The sequence below is a fragment of the Bombus fervidus genome, chromosome 6 (assembly GCF_041682495.2).
Source record: "Bombus fervidus isolate BK054 chromosome 6, iyBomFerv1, whole genome shotgun sequence".
NCBI classification, from domain to species: domain Eukaryota; kingdom Metazoa; phylum Arthropoda; class Insecta; order Hymenoptera; family Apidae; genus Bombus; species Bombus fervidus.
In genome coordinates, this window is record NC_091522.1 from 8,239,816 (window position 1) to 8,256,700 (window position 16,885).

Sequence of the window (16,885 nt, forward strand, 5' to 3'; positions counted from 1 at the left end):
AGTTAACTTCGAAGGCATAGTATGCCGGGCTTCTATGGACTTTCCCACGGCACGTAGCCTCGGCCTTTAGAGAGAGAGTATGCTCGCTTACTATTCAACGGTTCCGCATTGACAGTGATGATACCGTGTTGACGGGTTAACTGTTACCCCGCTGGCGATGGTATTTCGCTCTAATGAAATTAATCGAGTGCTTTCGCTGAGGTGACAAGTACGATTCACTCAGAGGTATTTCCACTTATCGGTTCGTTTACCAAGATACTCTTGCATAGTTCCTACTGGTATAGTATTTAATGAACACTGATGGTTAGAATTACGGTGATAATACTCGTGGAATTTTATAGGAGTACTTATGTTTATGACACTCGTTTTACTGATATTGTTTGGAATACGCAGACGTGGATTTAGAACGTTAGAACATAGTTTTGTAATCGATTTAAATGTATTCCGATCTATTCCACGCTCGAGTTCGTACGATAACTGTCTTTTTCCTTTGTCCGTAAGATATGCAGAGATGAGGAAATGTGAGCTTGAAGAGAAAAGAAGTTGCGTGTATCGCATATTTCTGTAATAACGCAATTAGAAATTAATAAAAATACGCCAACGTGAGTTACGGTGCAGGTCCTTGCAAATGTAAATGCGATACAAGTATCATACTTGTGCGATACAAAGTCCTAAACAAAAATGGAACGACGGGTAAAAGAAGTAGAAGATTTCTACGTGAAGAAATTATTATGTGCAAAAAATTGGCAATTTAGTAATTTTATAACCTACTAATCTTTATCCTCTTCTTTTTTGCAATCAAAATTTTCTTATAAATACCACTGGTAAATATTACAGTTCCTATTGCACGATTAGACATATTTTGTTAAATGAATAGTCAATAAATTGGTGTTTCACCTTCCATGATTATTCGAATATGTGGTAACCCGTTTCAAAAATAGAAATATATTTTCACGCTATGCGTACACGTGACTTTAATCGAATGATAATAAAACATAAAGTTTAATGAAAGATCATTTCTACTGTTTATGAAAGGATTAAGTAAAATTCAATATTGAATTTCGACCATAAAATGGAATTAAATCTATCTATTAAATTCGATTCAAGCTAAACTCACGGTTGTGATTCTATCGCGATAATCGTTCGTCGAAACGTTTACCAGCTGTGCTCGCAATTAATTAACGAGGATTAGAATGTTCTTAGCGTACGATTACGCGACGCTGATGGAATTGGTATCGATCGAGGCGGTGACCACGCGGCTAAGTATGAATGAAAGAGGTTACTCGAAGGAACAATGAAGCTTTTCAGCTGAAAGCGAAACGGTGAAGACCTAGAAACTCACGACAAGAAGAAGTAAGAAAATCGGTGCGCCCAATGGAAACCAAAGAGGACATTGTGGGGTAGCGAAATCCAGGGATTGGACAGTGACGTTGCATTCAATTCTTCATTCTTCGATTCTACTTTGCTTCGTTTTAATATAAAGCGTCGCCCTGTAATCTTTTTTAATCCTTCCTATGGGTTCAGAGAGAGAAAGAGAGAGGGGGGGATGGAATCGATGACTAGGCATATTCGATCGGGATAGTTTCCCCTCGGTCGTATTCCGTTTCTGTTGAACATTTAAATACACCGAGCTGGACTCAACGTACTTCAAATATTAGCCTGAAACTAGGTCGGAAGATTGCATAGTAAATATCCCTCTACGAAAAAATTACGATTCTAGGAAATCCGCTACCATCTTTCGTTAGTTGCGTCCTTTACTGAGACGCAAAGAAGAAAATTAATTAAACAATGACGTGAATTCGAACAGTAAGGAATAACGTTTATGAAAAATAAATTCTCAGATTTATCTCCTCGGAATATAGTTTTGTCAATGGAAAGTCTGGTGATTGGAAATTTGATTTAAGCAAAAGTAGTTTAACGGATAAAACTATAGATATCTAACTAAGAACCAATAATTCATCCAATAGGCAATAAGTATCTACCATCTTAATCTCTCAACAAATCATTCTTCGATTTTTTAACGAGTTCATATGCATCAATGCCACGACATCCACTTTTCATAGAATATACTCAATATTAATGTACAGAAACGCTAATACTACAATATTACAATTTTAAATTTTATTAATACGAAAGTAAATTTTTTTCTGAAACAATGTTGGAACCAGAACTGTAACATAAAGCAATACCGAAAGAGAAAAGAGAGAGAGAGAGGAACTTTAGAGATTACTCTGAAAGGTTTCCGAGGTGTACAGTAATCGACTTATTACCTTGACATAAACAGCCAGACAGTTCTATTACTTCTTTTATATTACTAGAAACTGAAGCAAAAAGACTATTCCGTTAGAAAGCCTATTAAATCCGGCAAACCAATAATCCCTGGGAATCCTAATATCGAAACGAACCATCGACCGCAAATTAATCATCAATTTTCTATAATCATTTTAACCGGTAACTATAATAACCCGTTAATACATACATATTCTCTCTATGCCAGTTTAGCGAAAGCCTTGCATTAATAGCAACAAAGCGCTCACAGTAATGCTCTCTCTTCCTCTTTCTCTCTCTCTCTCTCTCTCTCTTACACACGCACACACACATACATTCAGTCGGACATCGGTATTCGATAATCAATTTCATTGGATTATTACTGTTACCATTGGGATTAGTCCCACTATCGATGCGTTGCTAATAGCGCGACGCGATCTTCTCTCATTTTTGCGACGCCGATAATACGATGACCGTTATATAACGCGCTCGTTATTATTATCGTCGTTGGGCATGATGTATCAAGCCCCAAAACGTTTATCAGTATTCGATGTATCGTCCTAATTGAAGAGCAATCGGATTGATCGAACATCGTTCCCTCGAAACGCGCTCCTTCTTTTCCGTGGATCGATCATCGGCCAAACAATTATTAATAGCGATCGACACGAGATCAGCTCCGTCGTGATTATTAATCGTAATCCCTGTGCATCGCCCCTCGTATGATGGACGTATGAATTAATCCACGATGTGCACACGCGCCATTCCTGTCGATTTTCGGCCTAACGCTGGACGGATTAATTCACCGTTACCGCCCTGCATCATTTCTATCTCGTGGATATTTTAACGAAACACGAATTTTACTTTATTCTCACGTCGTGAAGCATGTCACGAAAATATCAAATACAAATGTAGGGGAAAGAAAAGGGCGCGTGTTTCGGATACTTTGGTGTAATTAGTGACGGTTTTGGTAAATGTGGAAGAAATATATACAACATTTTGCGGATATAAAAATGTATAAGATTCTAGAACTTCATTTAGTCGAATAGAATTCTTCTGTGATATCATTATAAATACGCTTATAGCGCTTGTGTTATATGATGAATATTTTGTTTGAAAAAGATTGAAGTATCCTGGACAGAGATTAAAGATATTGGAATATTATTTCGTTTTTACAAACAGATAAGAATGGACGATAGTCCCTTTTGTTATGAGCTCTTCAAATAACCGATTAGAATTTTAAATTTATAGAAGATAATGATTTAAAATGTACAATAACATCTTTAAACAAACATATATATATAAATATTTCCAATTTGAAGTAAATATAACAATTGTCTTAACATTTTCATTTAGCTGTACATGTGAATAAGGCATTACAAATTGATCATTTTTAAGTCTATATAAATATATCCTACGCACGAAAAGAATTAATAAAATCAACTCTGAAATAAAGAATTAATAAAATTGATTTTAGAATAAAAAACCAGTAAAATTAATTTATAAATATAACTGATAACCTATTCATGAGCGACGTTCGTTCCGCTTGAATATATTGACAGACGTGAAATCTAGACAACCTATAAGGTATCGCTGAAGTTAACAAGCGTAAATCAGTATGATGGGTATACCAAAGGTAAAACACGAAGGGTTAAAGTTTACAGTTTGACTCGGCATTTTCTTTGTTTCATACGCAATAGAGAGATTCCTCTACCGTTTTATTTGTTCAGCTTGCTTCAATCTTTGGGAGTAGGTACATTCCATCTCGTGAACTTTTATACAGTCACGCGGAACGATGAAATATTCAGTCGCGCACGCTCGACTTCCAGCGGACCTCGTTAAGAATAGAATCTTTATTTCCATAAAATTCATAAGGGTCGGCGTTCAACTTTGCCGCGACGCCAGTTTCTCCCTTTGCCATTCCTCCTACGCCGACAGGAAAAAGTTCGAGCACGAACCAACCGCGAAAACAAACACTTTTCCGCCGCACGGAAGTCGAGAGACTCCGCGGGATTTTCAAGTGAACTTTCAGCTTTGATTCTATATAAGTTTATGGTAATAAGAGAAACAAAGAGAAACGTGCCGAATATTTCATCTCGCTTGACTTCGTGCCCCTTCACCGAAATATCTGTGAATTTACCGATCGGAATATTAATCTTCCTTGATCCTTTCGATTACTATTCGATCACTATTACTCACAAAGATAATTATAGTTTCTTATTTTATTAGAAATAAGCAGATGCATAAACGAAGTGTTTTACCATCACCTAATCTTTATTCTTAGATTCATCAGGATATCTTTTTTCATCCTTTCCATAATTTAACGTTTTATTCTTAAATTTTTATCATAACATCTCTTCTCGTTATAAAGTTGCAACATCCTATCACAATTGTACCTCTTTTATATAAATTGTTTTCTCAGCAAAATATGGCTATTAATTAATCATTGTTTGAACGATTCTCTGTTTAATCCGCTTAATGCGCGTCATTTTAAACGAATACAAGACATTCTCGAAGCTAATTCTCGAAACGCTGCTGCACACGAAAACATACGATACAATCCCCATCGAGTAATTTAATTTTTTATTCGAATTATTTCCATTTCAGCGTGGTTTTGTCAGGCGGCAGAAATTTCCACCTAATTAATCATCCCCTATAATAATAATTTCCCCAACAAATTTCCATATTCACCTTTCTTCTTGCCACTTTCATCCCCAAAACGAATATATCAACACAAGACACCGTGAACCATCACATTCACCGTTAGTTTCCGTCTCTTTTTCGTCCAAATTTATCAGTCCCTTCTCAAACAGGGTGAAAGGGGAGGCAGGAGTTACAGGCGTCCCCCTGTTTCCATTTCCGGAAACACGAAGCCCATTCCCGGCTGCCTTTGTGCCGCGTATCAACCACGGCTCGTCGAATTTCTCTCTCTCTATCTCTCTCTCTCTTCGTACGTTTGTTCCTATATCTTTCCTCTTTCTCGCGTGAATCCCGTCTGCAGAGGGCGGTTCAATCCGGTCGCGGAATCTCGCATTGTTCGATATCGAAACGCACGTGCGTACACACAGCGTGCCGCTTAATTATCCCCGTTAACGAAGGTCCGCGGTTTGCCGCCCGGAGAATCGATAGATCGATCGACCGATTTGCTCTTTGTTGAGCGCCGCAAACCGCCCGGGGATCGACTATAAGACGCGCATTAATTAAGAGATCGACGGAAGACGCGCCGGCAATTAGGTGATCGCGATAGACGTACGACGGAAACTGCCTTGTGCATCCTTAATTCAATAGGATTATAGCAACTAACTAAACTCTCTGCCGCCCTCTCAATGTTTCTCCCCGATACTGTATCTCTTCCTGCTTTGTTTCTTTAGATGTTATTACTTGAATTTTTCGTTTCATTCTGCATGCATAGATTTGCCAATGTTTGGGCTTCTATGAATTGGTATTTTTGTATTTAGAACTAGAAATTTTAACTTATATGTCAGATTAAATGGACTATCACGTATTATATGAAACATGATAAACTTATGATACAGGACGTTGTTTAGATATTAAGATTTTTAGAAGAAGAGTAGGAGAGTAGAAGACTTTCTATCGCGATGAAAAAATGTTAACTCGTTGATTTGTCAATTTGTTCGAATTCTCCATTTCTTACATACTACGATCTTTATCTACGAATTCTTAACGCGTCGTTTAAGCGAATATCATTATAATAAGCTTACACTTGCAACGATTAAAATCAACCCAATTTGGATCTATCTCCGTTAACTATTAGTTTCCTGATTATAGTAATATCCAATTAAAAGACGACTCACTCGAAATACTAAATTCCCACGCTCTTCGAGGATCAAATACTTTGACGAAAAATTCGTTCGTTTCTTTATTAATAAATCACACGAGCAGAATTCCCCTTCTTCAAGCGAATAAATAAAAGCAAAGAAGTATTGCAAATGCAAAAAGTCAGAATCCTAATCAACGAACAGTGCCTTACATCTCTGTCCATTCATATCTGACATTGACTTCTCAAGAAAATTATCTCCGTCACCTCGCTCTTCACCCTTAATTTCAAGGTCGTCCATTCTTCGACTCAATCCAGCGCATTAACTGACCAGGATAACGCCTCCGGCTGATTGATAAGCGTACCGCGATGGATTGTTTATCATCGCCGATCGAAAAGTAGAGAAAAGTCGAGAAACAGCCAAAGAGAAGACGCCGCCGAATGGTTCGCCATGCCGTCTGAACCGCGTTGATTCATGACTCGCCTCGTCCCGGAAGGTATTAATTAATGATCGAGCCCGTTGCACGCGTACGCGGCCGTAGCTTAGACCCGAGGTCGCGGCGAAAGGTTATCCTGGAGGTATTTAAACGTCCGTGGGCAACGTTCGGCCGCAAAGCCCCTTCCGTTTATTTCTTTGATTGTCGTGCGATCCGGCCGCGAGAACCGGTCGCTACTCGAGCGTCGTTTTGGTCCATGGCGCTCCGCGAGTAAATCAACTGGTAGTTAAAGCCTGCTGAAAGGTAGCCGGGAAATATTGAATTAAGTTAACTCCGATCGGACGAACGTATCTTCGTGGACATGTTGCGTGGTTTAGACGATACTTTGGTAAATGGCTGGAAGAATTTTAAATGACTCGTAGAGAATGGAGAGCTTGATTAGACTTGAAAGTCGGACAAGATGGATTTCATTCTAGTGAATGGTTTAATTTTGCTGCATTATTTCGATCATTTTCAACTCTATCGTGTTTCTTTTTTTTTTTTTTTTTTTTTGTCTATTGTCACAAATTGCTTAAGTTCGAAGAAAATAGAGAAGCTTCCCCAGGCTTTAGAGATTTACTAGCTTTCAAGGTATGGAGTTATCTCACAAATAACGTGGCTTTTGTGAGAGTTAAGTCGAGAACAATGGAAACTGTTACTGTTGAAATTTTATGAAGTTGGAGCAGGAAACTTGATATAGAAAGATAAAGAATTATAAAAGAAGAATGTGCTGAAGAATTCATCAATTGCCAACAAATAATTCTTATTTCTATCTAGTCATACGAAAATCTACTTGGATTTGGATCGCATTATTTATGGAATGATCTAATGTTTCAAAAAATAGATCTGTTCGATTCCAAATTTTCGCAACTAAAAGTAGTCTAAAGATGGATGATAAAAAGAAATATTAATATTTTATTAATATTTTTGATTATATTTGAATCCGTGAAGTTTTATCAAAATTCATATATTACGCTTGAATATGCATTGTAATTAAAATTTTCAAATTTATAAGGATCACGCAGAGTTCATTGTAGCAAGAGAAGATGTAAGAAAAATCTTTAGATAAGAAAATCAGCAATTCCCATTCTATAGATACTGAAACAAGGGACTGGGTATATTTAAATTAAGGCGGATACTGACAACGCTATCAGCTGTGTTTGTCATGTAAATTAACTGTACAGTGCGCGTTCAATGTTTCTCGAAGGACGAACTGGGAAATCTATATTCGTCGAAGTGTCCACGACTGGGTTGCATCGAAGGCGACGATACAATCAGGAAGAGCAATATCGATATGGGTTACGATATCGATGCGCTAGTTCGCGACGAGGCTTCAACGGGTTAGGAAACTATAACGAGATAGACGATACCGCGTCGAAAGATAATGTAACTTCGTCACGTGTTTGTCCCGTAACACGATCAAGAAGACAGTGAACCTATGTTTATAGCCGACCAGAATTTCGTTCATGTAATTTCGCAATAAAGTATTCTACCATTGGAAGCTCTGTTTCTACAATTCCGGCTCTTAAATACGTGTTTTTTCCTAAATGTAATAATACACTTAAAAAGTGCCAATTTACATACCTCGGACTATCTAATAATTTTAAAAAATTTATCTTCTCTCTGCTATTAATATAATGTATCGTATATTTAGAAAAGTTACTAATCCTTCATGCGTAACAATATAATTTCCTATTTTTATTAGCGATAGATTACGTAAATAAAAAGGAAGAAATTACAGATCTTCACAGTATAATTTTCTAGTAATCTGAAGCACAAGCACGATTGATTCATTTTCTATCAAAACTACAAAATTATTCAACCCAACGTGTGTTTCATCCTAATAACTGTACTGCAGACTTTCATGCATTTATGCAAAATTTCAAGATACAAAAAAGATACAAAATACATATAGTACACAAAAATATACAAAGTAGATGTAACTTTTACATAATTCTATATAGTTTTATATTTTTATTTATTTTATTTCCAATGGATTAAATAAATTTCTATCTAAACTCTATCTCTTCACTTACGCTCATAAAGGCATAAATTTCCATAAACAGTCACAATCTACTAATGGATAAGCAAAGTAACATATAATAAACGCGCGTCATCAGACGTCTCAGCGCTGAAAGGGTTAACCATTATACTCAGCAAGTATGCTCAAAACGCTCTTATCCAAGCGTCTCCTTTTAAGGAAACGTTACACGGTAACAGGAGAACTATCAGGATCATGCTGGTAATCGAAACTCGGCCGAGAACCGAATTACGCCTGATCATTTACGTTGTAAATATCGTTGAAATATTCATCGAGGAGCAGTTCGCCACTCTCGCCGCCGTCGATAAGCGGCTACCAGTTGTGCCATAATACTAACGGGCATCCGTTACAATAAACATCCGTTTTAAACGGTCGCTATCACGGAGCGTACTCGAATAGAATCAACCGAGAGCAACGTTAAAATCACACCTCGCGGGAATCCACCTCTAAATTTACAAAAGAACAATCGATCTCTCTAAGATTACTTAAAAATCGAGCTCGTAAATCCAACGATAAACTCGACACGTTGAAACTGAGAATCGCTGCTCACCATGGAAAACACGAATTTCGCGAGTTGAAAGAGACGCGTTTAAACGAAATATACATTCGCGATGAAACAGAACGGATTCGCGTTAATTGAACGCGGTTTGGCAACGTTAGAGCTGAATTACTCGCCACATCGACGAATTTTTGCGCACACTCTGATTGGTTAGGTAGTTTGGTGGTTGTGATAGGCTCAATGTAGATATACAATTTATGTACTAATGAATCGAGGATTGCAACCTTTTTTTTGCAATCACCAATGGTGATAGGAGAATAGTTATGATCGAATGAGTCTTTTTTTATGCGAGCCTCTAAATTCTAGAACAATTACTTTTTCAAATCTCGTGAAACCTTTACTGCTATTTAATTACCTGAGTAATGTCTTTGACGCAGACGTTGCGCTTTTATTTTTCATCTTATACTCTTTATGAACGTCACAAAGCAATAAAAATATTTTACATAAATATATGTGTTGGATGATTAACCATTTTTATCACTTTCTACATTCATGTTAACGTGTACACTAAATCAGCCTGTTTTCAAGTAACTTGTAGTATCTTTAACGATCCCCTTTCCCTTAGAGATTAGAAAGCTTAACGTCGTCATAAATTCATTTTACTAGCCTTCATATTCACGTGCACCAATTTCAACAGGGAATTTTGTTTCTTAATTTGTTTCTTTGTTGCTTACTTCCTTCTTCTTTCAGCAATTTGTTCTTAGCCCGCATTTCCTTCCTGTTTCTTATTCGCTTTGTTCCGTGCATTATTTTCTTCGTCGTTCCGCACCATTTTTTTTTTTTTTTTATTCTTTCAACCGTCTTTACCTCCCGCTCTTTCTTTTCTCGTTTACTTTACTTCTTTGTTCTCGGTATTTTATCACGGCCACGCGTACAAAATATCCGTCATCCTTTTCTCGTCTTTCTTCATTCGTAGGGCCTTTATCGTCGTCTTTCAACTTGTACCATTTTCTTCGTGCTCGAATTAATTAGAGGATCTGCTTGTTCGAATGGTCTTATCAATTACAAAGTTACAGGAGATGTTATTTATATTAACGACGGTGAAACGTTCGAGTAAAATGCTGTCGTTGCGCGATAAAGTAATAAGTAGGAAAGTTTCCGTGGAGAATGAAAATCTAATTAAAAAAGTTCCCTTCGGTCCCCGTGGAATTTATATTAAGAAGCAGCAACCACTGTTGAGATACACACACACACAAAAAAAAAAAAAAAAAGAAAAAAGGACGGAAAGGAAGAAGAAGAAGAAAATTACGCGACATCTTGATATCGAGTTTCCCTTTAATACACGCTGAATTAGTCTAATTAGGCCAAACTTATTTCTTTCGATAATAGCATGGTATAATATAGTATTCGCTAATCGCGGGTATAAGAGCGTTCTAATTAGAATGTTTATTGCAATTTTACTTGGCATCGGAGGAGAACGGGTCTTCACGCTCCGACGATCGAATTGCAACATAATTGCCCGCTTAAACGATACGAAAATCATTTCTTGTCGACGCGTTCTGTGTATTTAATAACTGACACCAATTTGCGTTTGATATTTCATGAAAATGCAGTGAGAAAACCCGAGCTTTATTATGATCGGCGTAGTAACAATTAATTACAGGAGAAAGCAAAATCAACAGACTATCAACGATTCCATGATTGGGAGCCAAATTACGCGAAAATATGTTTTTCACATTGTAATATCGTTATTTCATATAGAACGCGAATTAGCTTCTCGTAGATAATTAAAATATTAACCACCTACGTGCAAAAAAGAAGAAAAAGGGAAATGAAGAAATCAAGAAAATAAGTCCTCAGCTATTCAAACAGCAAAGGAATAATTCCAGAATATCCTTGCTATCATAAAGGGGAGGCAAATCCGCTAGCAGTTAATTGCGCGAGGCGGAGCAACGGCCAGGGATCAAAAGCGAGACGCCGAAAAGCGTTTCCACCCTCGAATCGCTTGCGTTTCCTTAGCCTCTCTCTCGCTTTCTCTCGTGGCCTTCTCTCGAAATTTAATACTCGCCTCAGACATCGGTTAACCCTGGCATCAGACATTTCACCGTGGCCGTGGATAAATTTTTAATAGCCTCGAATCACCGGGACGGTCGACCAGAAGAGGCTACCCCCGTCTAACGTGGCGCATTCTCAACGGAGCCGCGAGTGTTCCTTTCAACGAATTTACACGACGGTATTTGCGCTCATTCGCGAGGCTATTTGACTTTCACGTTTGCACACAGATAATTATAATCGAAGACCGACGATCCGCGGCCACCACCCAGAGGCGACTTTAATTAATCACGATGAATAACGACGGAGGCCACACGAAACTTCGTTAACTTGCAAATTTTCCCCGGGACCTGAAGCCTCCTCTGCAGGATAAATTCTCTTGCTCTTTCTTCTTTGCGCGCCGTCTTTGATTTTCCAGCCGTGGTTTTGCATTTTCTTTGGACGCGTTAATGAACGTAACCGCCAAAAGTCGTGAAGCGATAGCGACACCGGTTTATGATTGATTCAATGATCGTGATCTAGTCGAGCGTAGATATACAGGGTGAGTCATATTCTACAGACATTCTGGATAAAATCTGGATCGAACTTCTGCGTTGTACTGTGTGCGTAATTATTAAATAATAATATAACGCATTATATACATACAATCTGTATCGGTTCTTCGCTCAAACTTCAGTATATACTAATAGGAAATTTTGTAGCCCCTTATACATTCAGTAGAATGTTCTGCAAGTTGAAGCTGAGTTATTCGAGGTTACGAAACTTCTGTGCAAACATGACCTAATCAAAATTGATAATCGTAGTGTTAATTAATGAGAAACTAACGCTAAATTCTTAAATCCTCTGGCATATATTCGGTTGAGTGTTTGCTAACCTACCATATGAAAATGAAACAGTCAAAGTTACTGAACTTGTCAGCAAATATAATCTAATCAAAATTAACCATCACAGCGTTAATTGATTAGAAAGAAACACTAAATTTCAACATGCCCTTACACATTAAGCGAAACATTTCGCAAGTTGCCATACGAAAATTAAAACATCCAATGTTACTGAAATTCTCTGCAAATATAATTTAACCGAAACCAGCCAGTCGTCACAGTTTTAATTAATCAGAAACAGGCGAGGATTTTATTCGAAGCTAAATCGCCGACGAAACAAGCGGACAAACACGCGTAATCCAACGTGGTTATCATCGAATCTTCCAACAGAAACTCATAGAGCTCGATCATCAACCGTTCAACGCGAGGAGATTGCAGAACAAATTGAAGAAGGCTTCGGCCGGTAATTGTGATTAATTGGAAGGAATCCGCAGCGCGATTTTCCTAGAAATACAACGTGCTGGAACGATACCAAGAGAGGTAACGCCACTAGGCAGATCCATAATCTTGTGATCATTGCAAGCGTGTTTCCTTTTCCATCCCACCGTTTCGAATCATCTAACGCCGGGACAGCGTACGTTCTGACGCGAGATTGCGGAACAAATCGGCGCGAATTTAGCCCCGGCGATCGTGATTAACCTTTACGCCGCTAAGGGTGACCATAGTCGCTCGTCATTAAGCGACTGGCCTGTAACTCTCGGTGCAATCGCCTATTGCAATCGTCCAACGAGATGTTGTTGCGCGATGCGCCTCTCTTGTTTGCACACACAGTTGAAACAATTAAATTCCTCTTCGTTCGTCATGTCGAATCGGAAAGAAATATTGAAAGCTCGTATATTGCCGATGTAATCGATCGTAGGAGTTTTTGCGCGTCGTTTTGTAAATCACTTTGAAACAGATTCCTATTAAATTGTCTATCTGCCTACCGGGCATATACAACTTTATTTATTTTTCCAGTAAAAATTGTAATTTAATGGTATAGAGTATAAGGAATTAATGGTTACAATTAGGATTTGTTTGACGATGTGTAAATAATGTCTTTGTAAGGATTGAACTTTTTCTTTAGTAAGAGACAAGTCTATGATTACGAAACGATTGATAAAGATAAGAATTTCCTTAGGCGTACCGAGACAGGAATTGTTCAGTGACTCCAAGACACTGTATTTGATATGTACAGTATATAATAAATAAGCGAAGAAATTTATTTTTAAACAAATACATGCATGAAACAGGAATTTTAATGAAGATTTCTGAGAATCGCTAAAAGTGGAAAAATGTAACTTCTGCCAAAGATGTCTTGATTGTTTGAGCTTTTTTCGAACAACCGTATTTCTCTCTTGCGAAGAAATTCTTTAAATTTAAGGAAAGTATGGAATAATCATTGGAATAATCCTTGTTGTAGTTTGTAGTTTCGATCGTATACTAAACTTAAATTTAATACAGAAACTAATTAAATTTTCTCTGCTATCTTTCAACGACTAAAACAAACAGGTTTATTATCTTTCCTATAAACATACACATTTACAAGATGTACAATTTTTGTGTAAATATGTAATAACTGTGAAATATAAATGATAAAAAACTACACCACTGCCAAAGGAACAAACGCATTAAAACTCCTCTTGCGAGTTAAAACGAGTCCAAGAACGAGACATACAAATTCGAGGAACGTGCGCAACTTAAAGATCCCTCTTGGAAAAGAACGTTGATTATCCCAGCTTGATACGCTAAGGGTAAAACCTACTAAAGCTCTCATACTTTATGCCCAAAAAGCTTTTGACTGTGGCTACACATTTCTGCTGCAACGTTTTCCAGCCAGATCGTGTAACATAATTCTGAAAATAAAGCATCGGCGAGCAACGTAACGAGTTAGAGAAACCGGAAGAAATCGGAGAGGATTTAGCCAGGATAATCGTGATTAATCACGACAGATTCGAGAGGGCCAACGCGAGATATCGCGTTCCTGGAACTGCATCCACCGCGATAACGATCCAAACTACACTCCAGAATCATTTTTCCAGCTATCGTCTCGCGTAATTTCCTCTTTCCAACGTACTTTTTTCTTTTTCGGGTGTATCACCCAAGAGCCAATTACACGGCTCGCGTTACACGCGTTTGATTCACGATCTCTTGGTCGAATAATCGTGCGAATAATCACGAATAGACTGTGGAAAATTTAAAGATTTTCAGACAAAAAATATGTAAAATGTCCACAGTACAATATTTATTTATTAGAGTATATATATTTATTGGATGAAATTTCGATTTAGATCCCATTACTTATATTCATAGAGATAGAAAAATGCATAAGAATCCGCGGTTTAATCGTATTTAATTCTACGATTAAAAAGAATGTACACGATGACATACAAAAATGTATAAAATATCCAAAATAGGATAGTTCTTTTAATTAGACTGCGGATTTCATCTATAATAAATTTGAAAGTGCAAAATTGCACGGGATGCGTATCATGTGAAAAAATATATAAAATATCCAACGTATAATGTTTTCTACGATACTTGACAGGTAAACCAATTTTCTACCGAGGTAGGAATTCCACACTTTTAACTGTACCCTCAAAAATATGAATTTACGTAGAAATCCGCGGTCTAATTACAATTTTTAGTAAATGAAACGAATTTCCATCTGGCTTGCGTTACGTTCATAAAAATAGGAAAACGCAACGAGGAAAGCGCAACAATCAGGTAAGTTAGGTCGGGATATGCTAGTGTAGTTTCTATTCTGAAGTTTCGGAGCTGTTGAAGTTCGCGAGCCGGTCCACGGGACTCCATTAGGTTCGTTAAGCGTTAACGCTTCGCGTGCAACGATATTCCGTAATGGCTAACCTGCAGGCTAATGGAACGCGGGTAGAAAGCGGATTTCACTGTAACCTCAATTCTGTCGTTCGCATTAATATCTATTGTGATTACTTTTGCTGGCGCCACTGCCGTCAGTTCGATTCGGGATTAATTATTACGCCGAAAGAGAGCAAGAGGCGGCATGGAAATCCAATGAGTTCGACCACTCGTAACTCGGGACAACGCTGATTTTATTGCTTCGCTGCTTCCATTCTGACTCTGATTAGTTTTTGTGAGAGAAATGGTAGGTCGGGGTATGTGAAAATTTTGAGTGAGGAACGTATTATTCTTTTTTACTACGAAGGGCATATATTGCGGGATGAAATGAAATTTTTTGAACGTCACCAGATTTTGCGACTGTTTGTGATGTTTCTGTTTTAACGCACAGTTTCTATCTAATTTTACTGAAGGTTGATTAAATCGTTCTCAATATTGAGCAATATAGTTAAATACAAGACAGAAATATTCTCGTGTAATTATTTGTTAGGAAAATGTATAAAATAAACGTATACGTTTTCCGTAATATAGAATTACTTTTATGTATTGTGCCATAAATCGTACGATAATTAATCTTGTATGTACTATTTTTTAGTTTTTACATATTACTCCGAAGATACGAGTAGACTTAAAGAAAAATGAAAAGAAAAAAAAAAAGACAAGGATGTACACAAATTGAGAAATTAATATAAACTTATTTCCCATTAAATTATGGAACAAGAAATAGAACTTTCAATATAAAAATATTGCTTGCCATTTAAAAATTCTTAATCACTCACTACCTTTTTTTTCATCGTATTTCACGTTTCTATATTCGTATCATTATAACGATTCTCTGTATTAAAAAGGGCTTATAAAACGAGCCACTCGCGGTAGAAACATCAAGCGTACAAGGGGAAAAAATAGAACACGACGCGGAGAGCAGTGGCTTCAATATAAAGAATCGACGCATTGTCCAGGGTGAAAGGTCAAAGAGCGTTAAAAATACTGAGCCGGTCGAGGGTCATTATGGAAGAATTAGATTGTGGAAAATATGCAGCGAGCAGATAACGAACGTACAAGGTTGGCCTAATGAAACAGCTCCGGTACCGTTCGAGCGCCTCTTGCTCTTCTTCGATCGACGAGATAAAGAGTATCGTGCACTGACCTTCTTCAGGTGACCCTCGCTAGTGCCCACGAAGACGACCGTGTAGTCGCCGGTCGAGGTAGCAGCGACCGCCGTCAGATGTGTATCGAAAGTGAGCACAGGGGTTCCCTCCATCGGATCTTCGCCTCCCAGAGGTGTGTTCACGTCCAGACCGCAGAAATCCTCGCCAATCGTTTGCAGTTTCTGTAATCAGAGATAAAACGAAATCGTCGTCAGTTCGGAGTTTGTTGATTCCATGAACAGAAATTTGGAACGAGCCATATATATGTTTTTTATTATATATTGATTTCTGAAGATTTTAGTTTTGAGAGTTTCAGAGGTGTGAGTGTGAAAATATAGAAATTAAGACGTTTGGGACGTTAGAAATTGAATGTAGAATTAGAAGATTTGAGAATTTTCAAATTAGGAAATTTGAACGATAAAATTCGAAAATATGAAATAGCTTAAAAATTTGACAATTTAGTATATCGACAAATAAGAAATTTCAAAGTTTGATGATTTTTAAAATTAAAAAATTTGGGAACCGAGAAAGATCGAAGAACGCGAATATGAAAATTAAGAGATCTTCAAAGATGTTTAAATATAAGCACATGAAAATAGCAATTAATAATGATTTGAGATTTCAAAAGATATTTAACAGGAACAAAACGCTATGTTACATTAATCAGCGTATCTCTCTGTGAATCTTTTCAGCGTGAAACAAGTATATTAATAACAATTACAGCTTATTATTATACGCTGAAGATTGTAACAGGTGAAGCAATTAGCTGTAATGTACACTGTTTACATGACAAACAACGTAACTAATAGCGCTTGTTATGAGGTGCGTTCCTTATTTTATATTTACAGACTAAATGCACCGTCATTTGTGAATATTTAAAATTTATTTT

At 37.3% G+C, this 16,885-nt stretch overlaps 1 protein-coding gene across 6 annotated transcripts in view; it reads right to left on the reverse strand.

Annotated features, from left to right (window-relative positions):
• The window catches only part of Plexa (plexin A), a 427,193-nt gene that overhangs the window by 88,364 nt on the left and 321,944 nt on the right, over nt 1–16,885 (reverse strand). For all 6 annotated transcript variants that reach the window (XM_072004837.1, XM_072004835.1, XM_072004836.1 and 3 more), the window contains one exon: nt 15,996–16,178. In XM_072004837.1, coding sequence (XP_071860938.1) covers nt 15,996–16,178 — 183 coding nt within the window. The remainder of the gene's footprint in view (nt 1–15,995; nt 16,179–16,885) is intronic.